The sequence below is a fragment of the Zeus faber genome, assembly GCF_960531495.2.
Source record: "Zeus faber genome assembly, chromosome: 5".
Lineage (NCBI taxonomy): Eukaryota > Metazoa > Chordata > Actinopteri > Zeiformes > Zeidae > Zeus > Zeus faber.
Window position 1 is genome coordinate 13942868 of NC_137192.1, and position 20124 is coordinate 13962991.

Genomic DNA, 20124 nt, shown 5'->3' on the forward strand with positions numbered 1-20124 from the left:
TGTTTTTTTTTTCCTCCCTGAAAACAAATAATTAAAAGTATATAATTGTACGAAATAAATATCCATAAAAAAACCCTTATTTGTGCATTATCGGGATTGGGCTCCAAACCTACTTTACAGCAATGTTACTGCTTCCATTCCTACACACTTCCATTCACAGCTGTTTCGGCATTTTCCCTGAAATGGTGCTGGGTTGAGAGTGGAGAAATTTACGGAACGACTTTTATGGAACATCGAGACCGGCTTCCTTTCCCACACGGTGCCAGTCGGAAACATTGCCAGTGGATTTACGGCTTTCGGTGCTAGTGGGAAAGGGGCTGTAGATGTGATTACATGTGATTACAATTCTTACATGTTAAAAGAACGATGTCACAAATACGACAAACTGTGCGTGCCTGACACTGGAATCAGAGAGAGAGCGCTACGTCACCTGGTGCTGCATCAGGTGCAGCGGCAGAGCCGTGCGCTGATGTGGAAGCTCGTCCTGGCTGCCCTGCCGACGCAGACACTCAAAGTTGAAGGACGGTCTCCTGTGACCTGACGTTTGAGGAGAAGAAGAGAGAGTGGATGCAGGCGTTCACGAAATCACATCACACTCCAAAAAAAATGAGGAACTAAGGTTGTGAATGTAATCGACTATGTCTGTTTTACACTTTTCCTTTTTGAATACTACACATCTTGACTGTACGGGGAAGCTGTGTATTCAAAGAGGTCCTCTAAACACTTTGAAGCATCTCCAATTTCGTGAATTTTTGAAATACAAAATTTTGAAAATTATTCACATCACCCTGTATCGTGATGCATTTATAGACTATACTCTGACGTGAAATGAGTGCATAGAAGAAAAAAAGATTTGGATCTGGGTTTTGGCATATTGTTGAAAACATATAGGGGGTCTACAGCTTTGACGTCAAACCATTTGGGGGGCTGTGGGCTAAAAAAAAAAAAAAAAAAGCTTAAGACCCCTGGGGTGGCGTACTTTGAGGCGTGGCAGGAAGCAACCGTCTCTTTGGCGAGCGCTGTGAATCCCGGTAGAGCGGCTGCTCGTCGTCTTCATAGTAGCTGTCGGGGTGATGGTAGCCTTTGGGAGTCTCGTACTCCGTGTCACTGTTCTGATACCTGCCGACAGAAACATCTCAGCGATCAACATCAAACGTTTTCTTACTCGAAAACATGGGCGTTTATGAGGGCTGTGGGGTATCGGAAAATATATTTTTCAAATAAACTCCAATTTGAAAACAGTGTTCAACATCCAGTTTACCAGAGCCGCTTTTCCAGCATGGTACAGGGAGTAAATAAGGAACTATTTCGGCCCGGGAACTTCTGCAATGGGAATCTTAGCCCCTAAAAGAGCTCTTGTTCGCTTTTCCCGAAAAAAAAAAAAAAAAAAAAAGCGACCAGAGCAGCAACAGGTTCTGGCCGTCCATTTTCTTTTATCAAACAAAAGGAGCGAGGGGGAAGCGAGTACCACGAGCAAGCAGTGAGTGTTTAAAAAATTTCGAGGCTTACCGACTCATGCACAGCTTGTGTTTGACCAACCAGTATCGTTCAGGAAAACACCCTGATGGTTCCTGTTCTCCTAAAAAGTACCACTTCAGCCGTGGGGACTTTTAAGGCACCGGGGACTATCCAAGAGGGAAACAATTTCGGAACCGAAAGTACCACCTGTGAAAAAGGACCTGAAGTGGTTCCTCCAGTGTCATAATAGGACGGAGTTCATGGTACCTGTCCCCTGATAGCATGCTGTCGTCCTCATAGAACTCCTCGCCACTGTAGTACTCCCCAGAGTAGCGATCCTCCTCCAGCTCCTCCTCCCTGCGGATGGTGGGGTGGTGTCCATCTCCCCCGTGGGACCTGCAGCGGGGCGGGGACGCGCACGTTAGGCGGCCGAGGGCGGCGTTCCTCTCGGGGACACGGGAACGGGGTACTGCCATGCGGTGCCATGCAGACGCAAGCCTTCCGAAGCAGCCTCATCGACTGACGCACGAGCCAGCAAAGACAACAGGCGGCCGGACTCAAGCATTCCCAAGAGCGTCGCTCAGGCTTTTACGGTGTTCGAGAGAGGAATTAGGAGCGCGAGTCATTTTAGTCCCTATAGTCAAAAAGCAGATCTCGTTTTTTTTTTCATTATGAATCACAAAGTGGAGTGTATGTGTATGTGCGGCCGAATGAGCTGAGGCATGTACGCGCAGAACCAAGCAACTGGCTTCTTTAAAGGAGCGATAGACAACTTTTTTGCTTTGACTTATCATCGTGAAGTTAATGCTGAGTGTACAGTGTCATGGATGTAGGATAAAGACACCGTCGGTGTTAAGAATGGTTCCCTATAAGCCTCCATAGCACGATGCATCCGGAATGCCACCGGGTTCGAACTCCCGGTTAAAAATGATCCCTTGAATATAAAAACGAGTCAATGAAATCGGTTGAGAAATGTAAACGTTGTAGTTGTTTTATCTAGAAAAACCGCAGCTCCCCCTGTTTACTTGTATTTGTTTACAAGCCAGTACTGCCCGTTTCAATATGTCGGCGACGTCTACGTATCGCAGCGACGAGCTCAAGCCGCCAATGCAGCGTCTATGTATACAAATCTATGATTGCGCAACCAAAGCAAAATCAAATGAAACGAAAAATTTTGATCATTTCATTTGAACTCTTCAGTGAACGCGCTTCTTCCTTCTCTCTTATTTACAAAGCTGGTGTCGATCATTCCTACGGAGCGATCCGAGCGACCGTGGAGCGATCCAGGTCGTCTTTGCAACGGCGGCGCAAAAGTTGTCTATGGCGGCTTTAAGTCGTGTGGTTTTTTTTTGTTTTAACATTCTAGTGGACTTGAAGGACCTTTGCGTCCTTCCTCAAGGCAAGCGCTTACGCGTCTCTTAGTGGTGCTTGCATTCTTTAAAAACACATGCAGTGTCCGGGCACTACGCTGGCCACTCACATTCAATCCCATTTTACTTTATCAGACATTAGGTAATCGACAGGAGAAATGGCCGGGCGGCATACTGTACAGTCTACGGCACGGGCCTCACAGAAATTCATTATTTACTATATTAACACTTCCAATATTTGTTAAAGCGAAACAATTTTTAGATTAAAAAAAAAACTACGAGCGTTATCTTCTCCACCCTGCCACGGAGACGAGCTGCGGAAGCCATTCCTGGGAAAACAACATACCTAACATAGGTCTCATAGTAGCGACTCCTGTCCAAGAGAGCAGAAGGATGGTTGAGAGAAAGCATTTTGTTAGGCAGGGCCTCAGCGTGTACATATATATCATACAGTATATGAAACATATACAGCATTTCCATATATATGCAGGAGAAGAAGAAGACATGAGTGATGGCGGGCGTAGGCTGCTGTGGATTGACGATTCAATTATCACCATTAAAGATAGGGAACAAAGCGAAAGCCATTTTTCTTTCACAAAGTGACAGGAATGATATTGTACAGGCTGCTTTTTTTGTTGTTGTTGTTGTTGTTGTTTTTAAGTGAATAAATAAACGCCCAATACCCGAAGAGGCATAACTGAGCGTGCCATGTGGACTGTCCGGGGATAAGTCAAGTGTTATTGGTCACAGAAGAAAAAAAAAAAGGGGGGGGGGGGGGGGGGTTCGTTGGTTATGGAATGGAGGGAATGTATGATAGGGAAAACCTGCTCCACGTCTGTCGGGGAAAAATAAAATAAAAAATGTTTTATATGACAGTGTGTACCTCTGGCATGCTCCGAACGCAAACTGAATCGACGAGACACAACCTGAGCCGACTAAGAGAGACTTTCATATGTCAGACATTTGGCTTAGTTTGATAATTAGTCTTGAACATTCCCCACAGGTGAATCCCCAGGGGGGATGGTGGGATGGCGGGGTGCGCGGTTACCTTTGACCCTGCGGAGTCCGGGGCTTGTCGTACTCGTAGTAGGAGCCGCGGTGGCCGGGGTAGCCGTTGGGGGGAGCGTGCTCGTAGTAGCGGTGGTGTCCCCCGTTGGGCAGGCTGGACACGTTGGCGTTGTTGAGGTTGATGTTGGTGGACTTGGGCGACTTGCCGTAGGAGTTGTGGCGGCGGTGGTGATGATGGTGGTGGTGGTGGTGGTGGTTGTTGGGGTGGGACATGGCGGTGGCCCGGCACAGCCGTCCCACGGGCTGCTCCATGTGGGCGTAGTGGGGCGGCGGCTGCACCTGGAGCGGCCGCTGTGTGGCGTTGGTGTGGTGTCCGTTTGAACGTCGGTGGCCCCCGTTCATGACGTGGTTGCCGAAAAGTCCACCGTTACGCTGTGAAAGGGGAATAAGAGCAAAGCTCCAGGGCTTCCGTTTGATGCAGTGGAAAATAAAACAACCTATTGATGTTAAGGAGGATTGAGTCTGTCTACAGAGAATGTATGGGCAAAAAAAGTTCAGAAGCTGGTTTAATGGCTAATGGCATTTATGAGTAAAATGAATGCACTGATTTGTTTGTTTAAATGGATATAAAGGAAAAAATATACCGAAGCCAAATGAATTTGAATTGTATACAATTCTACTATCTTAAACCAGAACAATGCACTGTTTCAGTTCTAATTCACTCCATGAAGACAAGGCAGGCAGGAGGAGTTTGCTCTTTTAAAGTGTATTTCTATGGAGAAGGACCTTGAAGGAGCCTCTTGTCCGAAAGCAGAAGATAATGCAAAAACTTGCAGCACAAAAATGGGGGTTCAGTCGTACACCAGGGCAGGGGAAAATGAGTAATTTACCCTATAAATTTCCTCGTCCTCCTCTGGGATAAAGTCTACTAGTTCATCGTCTTGCAGATCACATGATATCGCTCGGCGGATTTCGGGCCCGATATCATGGAGTGTGCGAAGGCCGGCCTGTAACCATGACAACGAAAGGGCTGAGCGCTATTAAACCAAGACCTTCTTCTAAGCCAAGAGACTCGTCGCAGCGATTACAGTCGCAACATCGACCATACGCACACACGCGCGCGCGCACACACACACACACACACACACACAAAATACACGTGACATTAACAATGCTGGACAGACTGTGAGGGATGGCGAAGCTGGGAGACGGACACATGTGCTCTCCTGAATGGGAATTTCTAGGTGTGTTGAATTTCTGGCGCAGCCGGCTTTGCATTTAAACATTTATCACATAACTAAGACTTTATTGCATCGTTTACTGAGACAAACAACAAGCTTGCTCCGGAAGACACTAACAGAGCCACACGTCCTTGTTAGTCGGCGGTGAGAATATAATGCAATTAAAGAACGTGACTGAAATGAAGACAAGCTTGACATGTGAACTTCATGGGGAAAAGGGTGACGCTACATGTCGTGAGCGTGGGAAAGCATAGAAGACAGAGACGCACACTTAACATCAGTATCTATGATCTAAGTGGACACATGAGACATGTAGGGAGGAGGAGAGCCGCTCACATAGGAGGAACATTTAAACAACAGCGACAGAGTTATACTGTACGCCAATAACTTTGTTCATGAATGACCTGCTGAATCAAAAACCATAGAATTAGCACACTTAACACACAAACTCATTTCAGAAAGATCCTGTAGAAGACATTTCACTATTTGGTACAAAGTTGGAAGAATGTACGCCAGTATTCCCTCTCCCACACAGAAACACAGTTGCACACAATACAGTACACCCGACGACACACACACACACACACACACACACACACACACACACACACACACACACACACACACACACACACACACACACACACACACACACACACACACACGCACGTAACCTCACCTTCACCCACATCCACATCCACAGCCACACACACAATAGAGTACACACATACACACAGAGCGATGCTCACCTGCAGGGCGATGGCTGTGTTGTTCTGAGAAGGGTGCGCCCCCACCAGGCCTTCCTCTTTACGTTTCTTGAATTTCCTAAAGTAGTCCTGTATCAGGAAGGTGGCATAGAACTTCCCCACGGTTACCTCATCATCTGAGTGAACAGACCACACAAATGCTTCCTGTGTCAGCCAGCCTGTACACAGCGCCCTGGGAGACAGAGTCTGTCCATGACCCTGGCCCTTGGCCCTCCAGCACGCCAGGGCCACACAGTACCTTCTCAAGAGGAGACATGCCTTCTCGTCATCAATATCAACCCAATCACTCGGTTCAAATCATATACGTCCAGCTGGGTGGCGCATATTCTGTACCTCGTTTAAACAGGGCAACTGGGATATTTATTTTTATGGCTAAACATGATGTCATTACATGTATTAGCATCTAAAGAGATTGAGTCGATCAAAAGGAAATCTTGTTTGCAGCATATGTGTTAAATATAAAATAATACTTAACAGCCTATTATTGAGACCCTTCAGTGTCATATTGTTACCATAGATCCTATCATTGAGGATAAAGAATGCAGAAAGGGTATAACATTAACATTACACGGTTTATGAAGTTTCTAATTAATAAGTGGTTGTCATTGGGGTTTTTTCTGAAGTATTCTATTGCAGCATTATATTTTACTCTTCTACTGCAGCACATGCAAGCAAGCAGAACTGTGCATACGTGTCACTATTTTGGTCATTGTTTCAGTGTACACATTACATCTCTGCGCTGATGTTTGGAGCTGTTTTTGGTGATGCATGGAAATAATTGAATACGTGAACCCTGGCATGCCATCGCCTGCACAGTGTGTTTCTTGGAGGTTGAGTGTTTTCTGCGTCGGTCAGGAGTGCTGGTGTGTGAGAATCATTCTGAAGCAGGGGTCTGAGTCACTTGAAACAAGCATGTCGGGGACAGAGGTCGGAGAGAGAGAGGCAACACTAGTTCCATGCCACCACCCTAAAACAGAACTGCTTCAGAATATTCTGAAGTACTTAAGAGTTTTGGATACATAGATAACAACAGTATAAGGAACAGAAGCTGTGGAAGCTCAAGCAGTGAGAAAAACACAAAGATTAAGACAACAGAGAGAGCGACGGACAAAACAGCGGAGAGAGAGAGAAAAAAAGTGACAGAGGCAGACACAGCGAAAGAGACAGAGTAGACAGTGTGAGAGACGGAGCATGCACTTGCAACTCGGCGTACGAGGCCATGCAAGCCCACAGCCCGGCAGACAGTCAGTGGCCTCCTTCAGCCTCCAGAGCACAAGGGAGGAGTGTGGATCAGAGACACATGGCAAAGAAACACCAAACATGAGCAGAGTCGGCGGGACACAGCTTTGCTCTCATGGAAGAGTGTGACCGAGCAGGACGGAGTTTGACCGTGTACTATATGTGTGAGAGTATCACTTGCGATGGGAGTCATGTTCATGAATAGGAGATTAAAAAAAAAAAGGTATGTGTTATGAACCATTTGTGCAAAGTAATCTCATTTAGACGTATGGAACGTATGGAAGAAGGGCTTCCAAGCATGTGCGCGCCCATAACAAAAACAGGCTTATTCCACTTCCACTGACCACCAGCAGGGGGCACCACTTGGTCCAACAGCTTCATACTGGTCCTCTTCCAGATCTTCTTGATGACTGCCCGCAGCTCCTCATTGGCCTGCTCTAGATTACCTGAACCACAGGGAATACGATCGTGCCTGAGAAATCAGCACACCCGTTTAAAGCTCTTTAAACACACACACACACACACACACACACACACACACACACACACACACACACACACACACACACACACACACACACACACACACACACAAAACAGAGAACACTGGACTGCGCACATGCCTGAGCGTCACATTTGGACATCCTTAAAGTGTGGTATATGATAAAGCGGGGGTTCTTAAAACTCTTTCATTACAAGACCCCCCTTGGAAGACTCTGTGGTTCAACATTTTAACTTGTACTGACCAAAAAGTAGCCAATATCACCGCAAAACCAGCCCATCCTTAGCCAAGAAAATATATTTTTATTGAAATTAAATGATGTAAAAAGGATGTATAAATCAACAATATTTTTTCTGCCGACCCCACTGCAATATCGTTTGAGTTCCCTTGGGGGGCTGCAGACCCTAGTTTGGGAACCACTGTGTCAAAGAAAAGAACGTATCACCAATGCTTCGAAATTTAAAAAACGGGGACACCTCGATGAAGGCCGCGGCTGCGATGTCACATTGAAATTCAATATTACACCGGCACTCCAAATAAAGGCCTTTTAAACCGAACATTCCGCGTCAGTGCCTGGGCACAGAATTTCAATTTGGCATAACATTTTTGTGCGATTAGTGCAGTGTGCATGTGTTTGTCTCCTACCATCTGTTTTGATTTTCAGGGCTGTGCGCACTAATGCGAACAGAGTGGCGTTGAACATGACCGTGCCGTCGCTGTTCAGAGGCATGTTCATGGCCACCAATCTCTGAAAGAAGACGGGTTTGATGCAGATCGTTAACTCGGAAAAGAAAACTGGCACGCGGAGTGTGTCATTTGTGTTTGACAAGATAAAGAAAAGACAAAGGAAGACAAAGAGGAGAGAAGAGCAGAGAGGTGAAAATGACCTTGCAAGCCACTCTATGAGGACAGAGTTTGCCGAAGCCAAGAGGAGGTTGAATGCGGCGGAGCAGAGTTACGACATCAAGATGCTTGATTCTCCCCCTGTGTGAGGGAAAAATTTAAATGGAGGAAAGGTTATTTCCTGACATCGCACAGACACAAGCATCCATTCGAATCGCTACTGGTTGATGTACGGACGCACTTTGCCTCTGGATCATACTCTGACCAGATCCTCTTGAATTCGTCTAAGTGGTGGGGCCCCAAAATGGACCAGTCACGTGTAAGGTAGTCGAAGTTGTCCATGATGACGGCCACAAACAGATTTATAATCTAGGAACAACACGAGAAATTGTCTTTTTCAGGAATGCATATGAGGGGAAAAAAAACCTTTAAGTGCACAGTTATTACGTTCTTGTGCATTTGTTGTATCGGTAGCTACTGATGAAACAGCAGGCAGCGGGTCTGCCTACCCTCGGAGGCGGACGACCGGATCAACCTTTGGACCAAGGAGTAACAACGAAAACAAAGAAGCGGCGCCGGTGCGTACCAAGAAGGCGCAGAGCATGTAGAAGCTGATGAAGTAGATGATGGCGAACCCGCTGCCGCAGGTCATCTCTTCACCGGGGTTGTAGTCTGACTCGGGGTCACACAGCTTCCCCGGCATGCAGGCCAACATGATCTCCTGCCACGCCTCGCCGGTGGCACACCTAGGAACAGGAGGCACAAACGTCAGGCGAAAGACCGAGGCTGAGCATTTGAAAGAATCTGATGACACAATATACACGACCGATATTGGAATTGGAAAATGAAATCACGGTTATCACACGAATCGGCAAGACAGTACCGAAGCTATCTCTGCAAAGTAGATACAGCAAGGTAAAAACACTATTTGGATTCTGTGGTGAAATCCTGGTCTGACACACCTAAACAGAAGTAGGACCGCTTGAGGAAAGGTCTGGAAGTTGTTGTTCCTGTTGATGTGAGTTCCATCCACCATGGCAATCTTACCAAACACCTGGAATGAAATGTTGTCCCAATGGATAAACCAACATAACAACAAATGTGACTTGGGTTGGGGGGGGCAGGGACATTTTCCAACCAGGTAAAATGACAAACCTGCATGCCAATGACAGCATAAATGAAGAACAGCATGGCTATCAGAAGAGCGACGTAAGGTAGAGCCTAAGGAAGGAAAGAAAAAAAAAAAAGGAGAAATTCACATTCATGTGTGCTTAACGGCAAAATTTTGCCCCGTGCTCCATGGTCGGCCAGAACGGACTGGGAGTGGTCACCTGAAAGGATTTGATGAAAGTCCACAACAGGGTGCGGATGCCTTCCCCTCGGCTGAGCAGCTTCACCAGTCGCATGACCCGGAACAGACGGAAGAAGGTGATGGAGATCCGAGCGCTGTCCTCCGTGTTCTGCGGGGAGCGAGGGGCAGCGTCAGGGAACGGGGGAGCGAGTGGTGGTCATGCCGCACACACGGGGGAGGGGAACCTAGCCGTGCTTCACTGGCTGATGAGATCTGCGTTGAGATCTGAACACCAGATACATGGGCTGAGCGTTGCGGCATTGCATCCAAACGTCCCAGAAACCCTTCGAGCGCCTTGAGCGGCTCCATAGTGGTGAATTTGAACTGAGGTACATTGAGGTAGAGAATTTTTGGATCACATACAGTACACTGTGGATTGCGGCTAGTTTTGATACAAAACTGACAAACAGTTTATGATCTTACAAACACAATGATTTGTTTCTGTGAATCTGATGCAAAGCACTGCCAGGACCCCTGTTCCTGCACAGACCTATGGGGGAGGAAGCAAGGAGGCGGAGCATGCTGGAAGGAAAACCTTGCCATACTTGACAGGAAACGTCTGCACAAGCATGGCACCCTCAAGTCCAGAGTCACTGCATGCGGAGTCACAGTGGGGCCGACCCTTGGTGGGCCAGCCAGGAGGTTCAAAGGTCAAAGCCGGTTGACTTGGTCCCAGGGGTCATCCATGGGTGACTGCCCCCACGCAGAGGTGACAGCAGAGACCATGTGGCTGTGTCGCTGGCACAAACGTGAGGAGCGGCCAAGGACCACTCCTGCCTAGCGGGACACGCGACGCCACGTTTGAGCGACACTTTCCATATCAAAGTCATCTCAAACAAAAAGCTAGGAAATGAAAAGCAAATTTCTCGAGGATGAGTGCAAACTAAGAAAATATCCGGGAAAAGAAGAATGGAGAAAATCTTGTCTTTGTAAAGATAAATGACCAAAAAAAAAAAGGAAAAAAAGAAGCATTTGAAAAACAGGTATTGGAGACAAAGGAAAAAAATAACAACCAAACAGAGAAACAGATGCAAGTATAAAGGTGGGCTTGGCCCTAAGAGAGGGGGGGGGCAGGTGGGGGAGTATCTTACCCCCATCTCATCCACCTGTGGAGTCTCCGTTGGCTTTAAAATCAAAGACCCGCATTAATGTCTTACACAACTTTACCATCAACCACAGGTTCTCCCACATGTTGGGACAAAGACGTGACATTGTTGGTATCGGGTTCAGCCAAGGCACAGCATTCAACAGCATTCAAGACCAGGACAAGATCACTACCCTCCTCAAATACAGTGACATGACAGGACGGTACGATCTCAACATTACACCGCCACATCAAAAGACGTTCATCATACAGGGTCATCACAGCCGACGTACATTTTCTACGGACAAACATAACGACGAACGGCTGACGCCTAAACGTTGAAGACTGGACAACAGGTCAGTTGACGCTCGACACAATTCCTCTGACGGAATTTTAAAAAACGTCATATAAGACCGACAAACAACACAGACTTACTTGGAAAGTGCTAAACATTTAAGAGTGGCACACAACTTTATCACTCCCCCTGTGTAATGGGCACGACGAATGTGTTTGAATGACGTGGATGGTTTTTAACGGCTCTGGTGGCTTTTTTGATGGTTTCATACACGTTTTAAATGCCGGGAGGTTTATTGACGTTCATGAAAATCAAGACGATTGACGCACACACGCGTGATGAGTTGATGTAATTGTAAATGCACAGTCTGACTGTAACCCTGCTATATTGGCCCACAGCCCAGATGTTTAGGTATTTATTTCTCCTGCTCAAGCAAATACCCACTTGCATATGACTTTGCAAGTTCGGAGGTCATTGATTTTGCGAGCACCCATCAGAATGCGACAGCTGAGGGTCCATTTTCTAGGCCATTGACTGTATGTCAAGGAGATCCCATGGTGTCAAAAAAGAAAATCGAATTTCTATCGGCAGTGTAACGAATACATAAACACGTTGTGGTTGTGCTACTACCCAGGTTTTACGAGTGAAGAACAAGAGATCGTATTCGTGCGATGAGCCGTCCCCGGCAGCGCGGCTGGATATATCTTATGTTTATAAACCTGAACACCACCCAACTAACGTCTTGTTCTCTCAAGTTCTAACTTATGCAACGCATGCAAGGGGTTGTCCTTTCAGAACAGCAGGAAGGGGTGCGGCTGCACATCCAAAGCCTGGAAATAAGCCCGCCTGAGCATGGATGCGGGCCGAGCGGAGGAATCAAGCAGAGGAATCTCTCCGGGAAATTCCTTATGGAAACGCTCTTTGTGTGGTGAACCCGCCGGGGCCTCCGTCTTCTTTCTCTTCCTCCACTGCACGTGGAGGCCTGCCGGGCAGAAGGCGGTGAAGGCGGGAAAACCTCCTCAGCGGGCTGTGCTGTGAGGCACCGGCGCGATGGAGTGTAGAGAGCGCAGAACGCAGGAGAAAGTGGGAGGCAAGCACCAGCCCTGCACGCTCTTGGCCGAGGCAGATAACTCCTCGCCGGCCATATGCCTCCTACACCGGGAGCAACACTGCGTCTGTGCCGCCGCCATGTCGTAGCCAATGCTCTAGCAATGAGCGTCTGTCGGGAGATCGGCTAGAAACGAGTTGACTCCGACAAGGACGCCACTAGAACCTGGGAGGGGACCAAAATATCAACGAGAGGCTATTTTCATCGCCAAAAGTGAAGGCAGGGCCTTCTGTATGTGAGCAGTTGAGACGTAAATTAGATGAGTATTGAAAATAATATAGTATAGCTGAGGGAAGGGGATCTATCACCTGCTTATTGGCCAAGACGTGACTTGGATGGCGTTAAGGTAATAAAATATATATTCTCAACTTCACCTCAATTAGAAAATTAAAACCCAGTATTTCAAATTTTGTTTTTAAATGTTTAAATCACGGTTGATCAATCAAGAAGAACACCATAAACAAAAGTACTACTCACTCTCTCACTCGTACTGAAACCCAACTACAATACGCGTTTAATATTATAATAAATCATAAAAAGGGAGGAAGTCCCTGAAAGTGTGAATATTATCAGTATCCAGAGTAGAAATTTAACAGGCAGTGTCAGGTTTTATCCACAGTGATAGCTTGTGGAGTCTGCATTATGAGATCTGATTTCACGGCGAGAAAACAAGTTCAAATCTACATTTCCGAGGCCCTAAGTAAGGAGAAGAGACGGGCATAGTGCTGAAAAGTGAAAGGAGGTACCTCCAGACAGACATGGCTTCATTCAAATCCCGGCGGTTCACACACTGTCAATATGAAGTGCAGAATGGGCAGAAATCATAAAATGCAAAAAATGTGATCGAGGAGGTTCTTTGGGTAATCCCAGCCGTGGCGCTGGTGAAGCATGCGCTCAGCACTGCCAGTCTACGGACAAGCACGACGCACGACCACGCAAGACATTTTAATCGATGACGCGGAGCCATTTATGAACAGCATCTCAGCGACACATGCATGTCAACAGCGCTGCAACCAAGCCGCCATGGGAGGGCGCCCTCCCTGTCCAGTGCAGAGGATCATCGAGTTAAACAAGTCAATCGAGGAAAGAGGAAAGAGATAACAGGGGAAATAAAAAAAAGAAGTAAAGTTTTGTTTTGTTTTTTAACAGCAGAGACAGAAATTCAGGAAAAGGGAGGAAAACTATGAAAGTAAAAAATAAAAAGAGAGTAGGAGCAAACGGGGTACCGTGAGAACCGGTCATGCACCTGACTAGGGGCTACACACCTGCACTACACATGAGCTCCATTCTGAGCTTTAAGAGCTCACTACAGGAAGACAGAACAGAGCACAGAGACAGTCACTCACAGAGACACAAACACAAGATCATCAAAGAACCTCTGACTCAGATTCTGCAAAGCGCCCTCATCACAAAACCACTGCAGCGTACGGTGGCCTTAACGCGCCACTTCTTACCTGCTTACCGCAGCAATTTCGTACAAATTGACTTCGCTTTTTAAAGGCGACATACCTTTGGCTTTTTCGGGGTTTCTTAAGTCGGAGGTCTTTCAGATTGTTTGAAACATGATTATGTTTTTCTTTAATGAAACTAAGTTCTGTGCTATAGCCAGACCCAGAGGCAGCTAAAAGCCTCATATATGACCTAAATAACGAAATTACTAGTCAGACAAGTCATGGTCGTCTGTACGTGTGGACAGCTCTTTAGTCTCTTCAGTCACAGTGTTTTACTCTCAAACTGTCGTTTTGGAGGACTGAAATATTATGCCTATGGGTTGTATTTATCGCATGCAGCACTGGAACAACATTTGGCTCCAGGCATTTTCCAGCTACTATCTAATTGGTTGGTTAAGGCTGTGTCTGGTCAACATCTCTTTCTGTGTGTTATTAATTCCTCTTTTGAAATTTCATAAAAAAGCAGCAACTGATTTGGCTTGTTTTCAAGGATTGTATCACTCAAAACAAAAATGATGTTGGGCATTCGGCTTTTTAAAGAAAACATTTAAAACTTATGCTCCGAAAAAAAAGCACAACTGTGTCAATGCAAGATTGAATAAGTTTACAAATTGCTGCCTCTCGTCTGACACACACACACACACACACACACACACACACACACACACACACACACACACACACACACACACACACACACACACACACACACACACACACACACACACCATAGAGCTACACAACATTAAGGAAGGCCCACAAAAGAATGCTCAGGTTTTTCCAAATATCAAATAGACCAAATATCCAATGGAGTTTCAACATGGTTTTATTCTACGTTCTACGGTCCTCAACACTGTGTAGGATAAACGGGTTCGAGCTCGGAGCCCCAGGGCCATTCTGTCTGGAGGGAGAGAGCAGAGGGTGTGGGGAGAAAGAAGGGAAAGTGTTTCACAAAACGCTTTGTGGAAGCAACTGACCGGGGGAGAATGGAGTGGGCGGCCAAGCGCTATCTGTGAGAGGTGGGACATGGAAAGGATGTTAGCAGGCCAGATGAGCATGGACATTTCCCAGCATGCATTTGGAGAGGCTAGCGGTGACCGGATGAGAAACAATCAGGGCAACTCACAAATCATATATATATACTGTATATACGTGTGAGCAAACAGCGAGCAAAAGACCATCCTAGATCGGTAATAATGAACCAAAAAGTGTAATAATAATAATAATAATAATAATAATAATAATAATAATAATAATAATAAACACCGATCTAGTTTGTTTACGGCCAACTTATGACATACACAGAGGAATAGTCACATGCAATGAAAGCAAACGACAGTGATGGATGGAAGTTGCCTCACAAGATCCAGTGTTTTAGGCCTTGTGAAATCATGTCACCAAAAAACATTCAGACACACACCTACACACACACACACACACACACACACACAGACACACACACACACACACACACACACACACACACACACACACACACACACATAGAGGCGTGAACAAACAGTTCACAGTATAAACTCACACACACGCACGCACACACACACACACACACGCACACACAAACACACACACACACAAACACACACACACACACACACACACACACACACACACACACACACACACACACACACACACACACACACACACACACACACACAACACACACAGAAAACAAGCACACATGCATTAACATCCATGACCTACATGTAGCACGGATCATGGCTTACTAAAAAGGTTCATACAGTATGTATATACACCCATGCACAAAACACACGTTTCAAACAGAAACACGGAAATGTGGTAACTCCAGAAAAACAGCACTGCAGCTCAGAAAATACAGCAGATCTCTCCGAAGAACTGGGGGGGCCTTAAAACCTTATCACCGAAAAAGAATCTTATAACCATCCGTCTTTCTCCAAAAAAAGAGCAAAAGCTGAAAAATATACCGTAGCACTCATTACTTTATCAACTGATGTCTCTTAAATGACGTTTAAATGTTAAAAGATGACTGAACAGGGTTAGTGGTTAGTAGTTTACTTGTTGCCAGCTCTACCCAAAGCACACCACCACCGATTGCTTGTTGTTTTAAGGCCAAATGACAGCTCTTAATGTCCGGAAATCATCATCCACCATTTATCAAGTCAAGCCTATTTCAGTTTGAAAGTAACTGATTTGACCATTATTAAAACAAACTTTTTTGACACTGAATCTACCTTACAGTATTATATCTACATACTACATATTTATGTATATATTTGACCAATTTAGATTTGGATTCTAATGTAAAGATGACAATTTCAAAGGTTCTTACTCCTAAAATTGGATTTCTTATCCATTAGCACCGTAAAGGGGTCCCAAAGATAAAGTTGCCCAAAACAAACTACACACAAAATAAACATTTGATTTGTTTCAATACTTGCCTCTACAAGTTTCTATGGAAACAAAATAAACAAAAGCAAAGAATTAGACCACTGTGGAAGCATCAAAATCAAACTAGCCCGTGCTGCCCTTAGAGATGCACGGTTCGGCAGAAAAAAACATTTGCAAACAATTTTTTCACACCAAAAGAAAAACATTGGCAACTTTCCTCAATCCTTAACAAACAACACCGTGACGCGTTTCTTAGGATCGGACATGCAGAAGCCGTGGAGTTCCTAAAAGAAAGGCTATCGGGGGTTAATTCACCGGACATAACGCCGTAGACGGCGGGGAAGCGTAAAAAGGTCAAACTGAAGCTTTACACTGAAGGCCAATGGTGTCCTATAAAGTGTGCTTTTCATAAATGTCAGCATCAACTTCAATACTGAATCCAAACAAGGGGGAAAGGGAAACAACTTAAATATGTCTACGTTGGTATTACAGGAAGATCTGACGACACAACCGCTCTCGACACATTGGCTTCGGTGTAAGGCTTCAGTTCCACGTGGAAGGAGGGAAAAGTGGTACTTACATTAACTTCAGTGATAGCAATATCCACGACGCTACCGACAACAATTAAGGCATCAAATGTGTTCCACGCATCAGTGAAATAATGCTGTTTCGGGGGGGTGCGAGGGCGGCGGCGGCCATGAAATATAAAGAAGAGAGAAGGGAAAGAAAGAGAACAAACCAGGAAGAGGAAAAAGAGAGAGGAGAACGGGAGTTGATCGGGAAATGCGTCGAAACAAAAGGTCGATGTTATGGGAGGGAGGGGGGGGGGGGTCGGGGAGGAGGAGAGAAGGGAGAGAAAAAACAAACAGGGAGTTATTCAGCCGCAGTCGAAGAGGAAGGACCGTTTTTGAGGCAGCAGAGAAAGCCGAGGGCCGTGGGAGATCGGGTCAGAGAGCGGCGTTCACTCGGAGGGCGGAGCGCTTACTTACATCGATCTCACTGAGAACAATGTCTACTATGCTGCCAATCACAACCAGGGCGTCGAACACATTCCAGGCATCCCCAAAATACCCCTGAGCGAGTTTGAGTGATGGGGCAGGAAGATGAAAAAATTAGTAGAGAACACTGTTTCTCAACTTTATACCAAACTGATGAGATTGTGATAAAAGCTGATATTATATTAACTAATAACAAACTGTGAGGTGGCACACTGCCAATGCCTTATACATGGTTATTATGGCAGAAGGCAAACAACTGTATCATCACTGCACACCACACCCGTCTTTCTCTTACAAGCATCCTGTCCTTCTTTGCAACACAAAGCTGTTGGTCCGGGCGGGAACAGAGGAATGAAAATAAAGGAATTTAGACAACCATTTCCGGCAAAATACGCTCATGCCAAAACGGTGAGTCTAGTCCAAAACTTCAACAAAGAATGACATTAAAAAAATAATAATACACATGTTGCATATGAGTGCGTATAGTGTATATGCCGGGCTGTCTCTCTGCTGTTTTAGCAGTTAGTGTAGGAATGTCTGTAATGAGAATTTATTTGGAATGTTGATATTTGGTTCTGTTTGTTATATTTTTGCATTTGAGTGAGTGGATGTGTTTGAGAGGCCGAGCGGGCGAAGTCATCGCTCACCCTGGGTTTGAACGCGATGAGTTTGAGAACCATCTCCACAGTGAAGACAGCGGTGAAGACCATGTTGAGAATGTCCATCACGTAGTTAAAGAGCGCCGACTGGCCGTAGTGCTGGTGGTTGGAGATGCAGGCAGGTGACACTGTTAACACTTCATTACATTATCATTAGTATAAGAATATCACATTATTGTTATTCATGAAGTGGAGAAAATAAATAATAACGTAATAAAAACGTAATATATTTTATGAAACATACACACAGAAGTTAACATTAGTAGTACTTAACAGCCCAATAACAGCAGGTGGCAGCTAGACTTAAAAGTAAGTTAAAGTAAAGTACAGTATATCACAAATGCATTTAAGTATTACTTTTTACTGCAAACTAATAATGCAATAACGTTATCATTTTTTAATTAATTAAAAATTATTCAAAATTATTATTCTGCAATAGGCGAAGTTGCCTTTTTTGGAATATACTGAAATAAAAAAACATTTAAATAAAAGTTTGTCTAAAGCGCCTACAGTTATTCTGCTAGTTTTGGGAGTAGGGGCCTCTTACCTGCACAGCCAGGCAGAGCGTGTTCAGCATGATCAGTACGAACATGATGTACTCGAACCCCGTGGAGTTCACCACATACCAGAACTTGTACTGGTACGGGTTTTTGGGGATGTACCTCCTCAGCGGACGGGCCTTGAGAGCATACTCGACACACTGACGCTGCACGGAAACAGACAAGATTCATTACGCTACGAGATTAAAAAAAAAACATATCCTAGGTACAGCATCCACGCTAGATTGTTGTGGGCGGAATCATTTTTAACGGACTCCGACCTGGTTCTTGTCGAGTTCACAATTTTTGTACTCTTTCTCGCCCTGCTCCTGAAACGTGACGATCACAAAACCCACGAAGATGTTCATCATGAAGAAAGCGATGATGATGATGTAGATGATGAAGAAGATGGAAATTTCTACACGGTAGTTGTAAATGGGACCCAGGTTCTCCCTGTTTGAGTCGATGGCCTTGTACAATAACCTGGAAAAAAAAAGAGAGCAACTTTGTTTGCACATCGTTTTCCAGAGTCTCACAGGTCCCGCTACTTTTGTGAATTCCGACTAATTTCGTCTTCACATCATCATCCTCATGCATGAACATGGGAGCGAGAAAAGCTTTGCGTCTTACGCAGGCCAGCCCTCAAAGGTGGAGACAGTGAACAACGCCATCATGGCCATGAGGACATTGTCGAAGTTGAACTCGCTGTTGTGCCACTGGCGCTTGTGGATGGATGGCTGGTTCACATCCCCGTCCTTATAGAGGATGTAGGTGCCCCTGGGAGATAAGTACAGCTCAATTGTCAAATTATACTTTGCATTATTATTATTATTATTATTATTATTATTATTATTGTATTTTTTAACTATTATTATTATTATTATCAAAATAACACCAAGGACTATGTTGTGATATTAAGATGACGTTAAAGTCTAAACCAACTTGCACTCTTCTGGGCTTGACTTTGCTTCATCTGTACAGCGATAAAACTTCCCCTGTGGAACAGAAACATGCCGAACGCATGAGCAGGTCTGCTCTGATAACGCAGACTAACCACTCTATATATACAGTAAATATATATATACACACACACACACACACACACACACACACACACACACACATTGTTATTATTATTATTGTTGCTGACCTTGAAGAGCTGGACTCCTATGCAGGCAAACATGAACTGCAGCAGAGTGGTGACGATCATGATGTTGCCGATGGTCCTGATGGCCACGAACACGCACTGGACCACGTGCTGCGTTGCATAGAGCATTAGACATACAGATCAGTGTTCAAGTGTACACAGTGAAAAAGCACCAGCCTGTGTTCTAAAGCTTCACCTTGAGGCCTTTGGCTCTGTTGATGGCCCTCAGGGGACGAAGGACCCGGAGCACCCTGAGAATCTTCACCACGGAGATGGCAGAGGACCTGAAGAACGACAAAATGTCCTTAAATACCTCATGGACAGATCCTACACAGGGAATGATGGAGAAACGGCGAGGTGGAGGAGGAAGAGAGAGGAAGAGCGGGAGAAAGAGGATTACTCACTGAATACCAAAGGAGACAAGAGATACTCCCACCACCAGCAGGTCCAGCAGGTTGAAGTAGTTCCTGCAAAAGGCTCCTTTATGAAGGAAAGCGCCGTACGTCGTCATCTGAGGAGAGGACGGACAAAGTGAGAGCAGCAAACCATGCTGGAAAAAAAACAAAACACACACACACACAGCCACGTAGTGAGATCCCCCCGGAGACACACACACACATCCAAAGACGGTTACGCCTGGTCTCCACCAGACAGGACTCAGCTGGGACTCGCT

At 45.5% G+C, this 20124-nt stretch overlaps 1 protein-coding gene across 1 annotated transcript in view; it reads right to left on the reverse strand.

Moving 5' to 3' along the window:
* Nucleotides 1-20124, reverse strand: part of cacna1da (calcium channel, voltage-dependent, L type, alpha 1D subunit, a) — a gene marked incomplete at both ends in the record, with an annotated part of 61315 nt that overhangs the window by 2145 nt on the left and 39046 nt on the right. The window contains 25 exons of the mRNA XM_080001475.1: nt 431-537; nt 980-1119; nt 1726-1854; nt 3175-3201; nt 3877-4268; nt 4727-4843; nt 5827-5960; nt 7428-7529; nt 8231-8333; nt 8473-8569; nt 8670-8797; nt 9015-9174; nt 9391-9482; nt 9584-9649; nt 9760-9888; nt 10871-10903; nt 16689-16772; nt 17754-17864; nt 18313-18471; nt 18586-18787; nt 18935-19081; nt 19247-19299; nt 19455-19562; nt 19648-19735; nt 19856-19962. Coding sequence (XP_079857601.1) covers nt 431-537; nt 980-1119; nt 1726-1854; nt 3175-3201; nt 3877-4268; nt 4727-4843; nt 5827-5960; nt 7428-7529; nt 8231-8333; nt 8473-8569; nt 8670-8797; nt 9015-9174; nt 9391-9482; nt 9584-9649; nt 9760-9888; nt 10871-10903; nt 16689-16772; nt 17754-17864; nt 18313-18471; nt 18586-18787; nt 18935-19081; nt 19247-19299; nt 19455-19562; nt 19648-19735; nt 19856-19962 — 3015 coding nt within the window. The remainder of the gene's footprint in view (nt 1-430; nt 538-979; nt 1120-1725; nt 1855-3174; nt 3202-3876; nt 4269-4726; nt 4844-5826; nt 5961-7427; nt 7530-8230; nt 8334-8472; nt 8570-8669; nt 8798-9014; nt 9175-9390; nt 9483-9583; nt 9650-9759; nt 9889-10870; nt 10904-16688; nt 16773-17753; nt 17865-18312; nt 18472-18585; nt 18788-18934; nt 19082-19246; nt 19300-19454; nt 19563-19647; nt 19736-19855; nt 19963-20124) is intronic.